At 48.4% G+C, this 4,612-nt stretch overlaps 2 protein-coding genes across 3 annotated transcripts in view; one reads left to right on the plus strand and one right to left on the minus strand.

The window, feature by feature from the left end:
* Positions 1–942: 942 nt before the first annotated feature.
* Positions 943–4,058, minus strand: LOC105524010. Its single transcript, XM_011959090.1, has 4 exons — positions 4,022–4,058; positions 3,555–3,932; positions 3,244–3,470; positions 943–1,154 (listed from the first exon to the last, which is right to left on the minus strand). Exons 1-4 carry the CDS (start codon positions 4,056–4,058, stop codon positions 1,068–1,070), a joined length of 729 nt encoding a protein of 242 aa, XP_011814480.1. The 3' UTR covers positions 943–1,067.
* The window catches only part of TIPARP (TCDD-inducible poly(ADP-ribose) polymerase), a 32,268-nt gene continuing 31,034 nt past the window's right edge, over positions 3,379–4,612 (plus strand). The window contains exon 1 of one of the 2 annotated variants that reach the window (XM_011959014.1): positions 3,379–3,833. The gene's annotated coding sequence lies outside the window, so the exon portion shown is untranslated. Of the gene's footprint in view, positions 3,834–3,881; positions 4,412–4,612 lie in introns of those variants that run through there. The other variant, XM_011959015.1, reaches the window with a different exon arrangement.

Raw genomic sequence — 4,612 nt, forward strand, 5'->3', positions numbered from 1 at the left:
TACAGTCACATATAAAAAGTATACACATGCATATGCCATGTATACATATATATTGCATGTACATATGTGTCTTTTGTAGTTTTGAAGAGTACTCAGGGAGGAACCACATCTTATTCATCTATGTGTACTTATAATATTTAGTCCAGTTACTGGAATGTAGTAGATATGCAGTGAATAAGTTATGAAAAAAAGTGAATTGACATGTGCAATGAGAATGAACTAGATACGCAAAAAATATAATTACTTGGAACATTAAACAGCTATTTGTTCAAAAGACAATATTAACATGGAAAGCTGTTTATGACATAATGTTAGGTAAAATAATATAGAAAAATACCTTGAATAAGACAGATCATAACTATATCAAAGTGTTAAAATGAGATTTAGAGACAGGGTTTTGTTCTGTTACCCAGGCTGGAGTGCAATGGTGTGACCATAGCTCACTGCAGCCTTGACCTCTTGAGCTCAAGCAATCCCCCTGCCTCAGCTTCCGAGTAGCAGGGACTAGAGGTGCATGCCACCGTGCTCAGCTAACAAAAAACTTTTTCCATAGAGATGGGGGTCTTACCATGTTGGCCAGGCTGCTCTGAAACTCCTGCCCTCAACTGATCCTTCTGCCTTAGCTTCCCAAAGTGCTGGGATTATAGGCATGAGCCACTGTGTGGTCAAAATGAGACTTTAAAAGGTTCAACTATGGGCATTGTTATTTCTTCTACTTCCTGTTTTTTCTTTAATTAACATGTTTCTTAATCTTACAATAATTTGGTATATTTACAGAATTATCAGGAAATGTTATAGGAGTTGTATTTGTGACAGTTCTTCTATATCTGACATACCAACTCACATTACTATCTAACTGGCAGAGCCTAGAAGACGACTAGTTAGGAGACATGATAGTTTATTAGCTAAGAATGTGTTCATCTACACAGAACAGGTAACAGTTTAATAAAATTGGGATTTACTTTTTAAACATATTAAGTCTAGAGGCAGCCAGTCTAGGATGGCTACAGCAGTTTCCAGATGTTATGAGTGACCCAGTTTCCTTCTGTCTTTCTGCCCCAGCATCCTTAGTTTGTTGTTTCCATCTTTATATTTTCCACATCATATTCACCTTCATTTTTGTCATGAAACTCCATCTCCATCCTGTTATTATTCTAGAAGAAAGAACAAAAGGAAGAAATTCAAGGGGTGACTCTGTATTAGGAAAGGAAATGCTTTTCTAGAAATCTCAAGCATGTATCTAGAAGTATATCCCACAGCCATCCATAACTGCAAGGGATCTAGGGAAATGAATTTTTCAGGTAGGCACATTGTCATCCCTCCTTCAAAAAAAGATGGGCCACATCCGAGGTAGAGATTGTAGAGGATACCTTTTCTGGAGTAGTAAAACTTCAGCAGTCTGAGGAGCCTAAATCCAAGATTTTGAGTTCAGAATTTGGTGCCATTTTTCCCTTTGAGGCAATTAACATTCAGAAAGCAGTAGTGGAGAGAGGCTGAGAAGCTAGCCAGAGTTTTCAACTGCCTGAAGGGGAGTGGGTGTGGGATTGGGTGGGTAAAAATTTTGAGTTCAGGACCTAAGGAGAAAAGATTTTAAGTTGGAACTGGGTTATACCCTGGAAGTAACTTTTAATTATTCTCCGATTGGATTAAGGTGGTCTGTCCCTAATCTAAATGACTACCAATATGTCACACCTCCCAATATTCACAATCTTGTGTAGTTCCTTCCCACACTGACGCTGAGCTTGGCTATGTGACTTGCTTTGGCCAGTGACACGTTAGTAAGCATGATAAAAGTAAAGGCTTGCACATTGAGGCTTGTCTTTTTGGAATGTCTCCTCCTGCAATCCTAAGATTATGATGCTGTGAGGAAGCCTAAATTAGCCATATGGAGAAGCCATGTAGAGAAAAACCAAGGTATATAGCTAACAGACTTCTTTCTGTTCCAGTATCCTTAGCTTGTGGCTTCCATCTCCATATTTTCCACATCATGTTTACATTCATTTTTGTCATGAAACTCCATCTCCATCCTCAAGTCCCAAGACTTATGACCCTAGTTAAGCCATTCCAGCCAGGCCCCATTATGCCCACACTAATTGAAGCCCCAGACATCATGGAGCAGAAATGAACCACCTGTACTATGTCCTGACTGAATTCCTGTGCCAGAGAATTCAGAATCATGAGCAAATAAAAGAACCATTGTTTTAAGTCATTATATTTTGGGGGTCGTTTGAACACAGCAATAAATAACTGAAGTACTACTAAAAGCATAAAAAATGTATAACAACCTAATTGTTAGAAGGGAGTGGAATTAAAAATAATCTACAAGAAGGCACAAAAGGACAGAAAAGAAACAGAACAAACGAGAAAAATAGAAAGCCAAGAGTAATATGGTAAATTCAAATATGAGCTTCTAGGCAATTCTATGTATGAGTAGATACAGACCAAGATCTGTCTCAGTAAGATTTTAAATGTAAAGATCTTCATCTTTTACCTATTGTCCTCTGAATTCCGCCCGTATCATTCTCACCTTAGTTTAATGGCCCTGCCTTGATGCAATTTGAAATAAGCTGCTGAGGAGATAACACCCTTAATCTATTCATTGCTGGTGTGCTTACCCAGTCTGGTTTAGAACAGTTTAATAAAGGCTTAGAATCATAATGTCTATGATTATTACCTCTTAACTCCTAGTTTTACTGACTTCTATGTCTGGAATTACCAGCACTTTTGTTTTTTCATATATACGGATTATAGGAACTAAATGTATTGTTTCTTCCTTCACTACTGAAAATCTATTCAATATATGGAGTTACACTTTAAAGTATTTTACAACCCAGAAAATATGGCCATTCCGTATGTGCTGTGTATTTCAGAGGTGCTCTGCAAGCTCCATGAGGACAGGCATGAAGTCCAGGCTACATGATTGGTACGTAATAGACGCTCTGAGAGACATTTGCTGAATGAATAAATTAGTCACTACGGCCTTTGTGGGCTTTAAAACACAAGTAAATGCGCTTCTATCGTCAAAACCTCAGAGCTAGGTTCCCCTTCTGCAAGGTGGCGTACAAGGCCCACGAAAACAGTCGGCCGCCGCAGGTGCGCAGCCCGTCCGGCTTGTCCCGCGCGGGGCAGGCGACCTCGTCTGGTGGCAGTGGCGGAGGCAGCCGTTTGCTTCCTCACAGGGTGCGTCGACATCAGGGGCTGGAGGCGTCTGGGGAGGAGGCAAATAAACAAAGCCAACCGCACCGAAACGGGTCGTTCCGTTTCACATCCTCCCTCGGGTGCCTGGGTCTCCTCGGAACAAAGTGACCCACCATCTGTCCGCAGGCAGGTGGAGCCCGTCCCACGCGGCACACGCCTTCCTTTCTCACAGCCGCGTGGAGACGCGGACCCGCGGGGACACCGCCGACGCGAGAAAGGACACGCCCCCTCGCGGGAATACAAGTCCAAGGCACACAACCCGCGCGCCTCCCCTCGAACGAACGCGCACGCGCGCGCAGGGGGCGGGTCTTCTTCTCGGCACCCACTGAGCGCCCGGCCTCCTCACCCCACCCCACCGCGCTCCGGCCTCCCAGGCTCCGCCTCCGCGACGGGCCGTCGGGAGGAGGCGACCGGAAGCCACTTAAAGCAGAGATCGAGGTGACAGGCGAGCTGGCTGGACTCGGAGCGCGATCGAGGCTTTCTGCATTCGCGGCGGCGGAATGGCCCGTGCGCGGCTGGCCGCGTCGCCGCTCTGTGGTCCCTAGACGCCGGGGCCCGCCTTCGGCGCTGACCTCCGGCGCGGACACTGCTTTCGACTCGGCTCCTGTCGTCCGTTCTCTCAGGGTCCCTTTCAGGTAAAGGGCTCCGGGAGGGCACTGAGGGGCTGAGGGACCCTAGCGGGGAGTGCGAGCGCCGGCCTCGCGGCTCCGGCCCCGCGCCGGCAGTGTGCCGGGCTCTCGCAGATCGGGTGATTGATTTTGAGACTGCCCTTTGTACCGAATTCACTCGGGTCCCGTCAGCATCAAGATGGAATTGGTTACACTTCTTAGGCACTTAGAGCCTCTGGCAGGTGTATACATCAGACCGAGGCGCCGAAGGATTTAGTTGGGGTCGCCGGCGCGTGCCCCTTCCCCGTTCGTCAGGGTGGGGGCGCGTCTATGCGGCCTCCCCCGCGGGCGGACCCCGGGTGCTCTGAGGCGCCGAGGAGCCCTTCCCAGACCCGGGGGAGGGCACGGCGGCTGCGGGAGTCTTCCGGCTACCCCGCGTTTCGGGCTGCAGCCCAGAAGTTTGGAAGCTGTTTTCACGTTAACTTTGAGAGCGCGCAAGTCTTCGTCTTCCTCCCCGCCGCCGCGGGAAGCGCCCGCGGCGTTTCCCCGGTGCTTCGCGGCTCAGTTCTGCGAGTCCCCAAGACCCGCTGGACGCTCTTCGGGAGGTGGGCTGAGGGGGTAAAGAAGAATTAAGGCGCTGCGAGTGGCCTCTGGGATGTAGGGAGGCCGGGGCGGGTCGTTGGTCCGAAGGAGGCTGGACAGGGGTTGGGGGGCGCCCAGGCGCCTGCTGAGGGGAAGGCGGGGGCGGGGACGCCCGGGAACACCCGGAATTGCAGAGCCGGGCGGCGCCTCAGCGGCGCTGCGCG

This window comes from Colobus angolensis, unplaced genomic scaffold (genome assembly GCF_000951035.1).
Source record: "Colobus angolensis palliatus isolate OR3802 unplaced genomic scaffold, Cang.pa_1.0 Scaffold48, whole genome shotgun sequence".
Taxonomy (NCBI): Eukaryota; Metazoa; Chordata; class Mammalia; order Primates; family Cercopithecidae; genus Colobus; species Colobus angolensis.

What these genes read in the sequence shown, in the direction of transcription:
- LOC105524010 (XM_011959090.1), bottom strand. Translation starts at nt 4,058, where the DNA reads ATGTATACACCTGCCAGAGGCTCTAAGTGCCTAAGAA. An exon ending in AGGCTCTAAGTGCCTAAGAA is followed by an intron (nt 3,933 to 4,021) that starts GTGTAACCAATT and finishes GATCTGCGAGAG; the next exon opens with CCCGGCACACTGCCGGCGCG. An exon ending in AAACGGAACGACCCGTTTCG is followed by an intron (nt 1,155 to 3,243) that starts GTGCGGTTGGCT and finishes TCTTTCTTCTAG; the next exon opens with AATAATAACAGGATGGAGAT.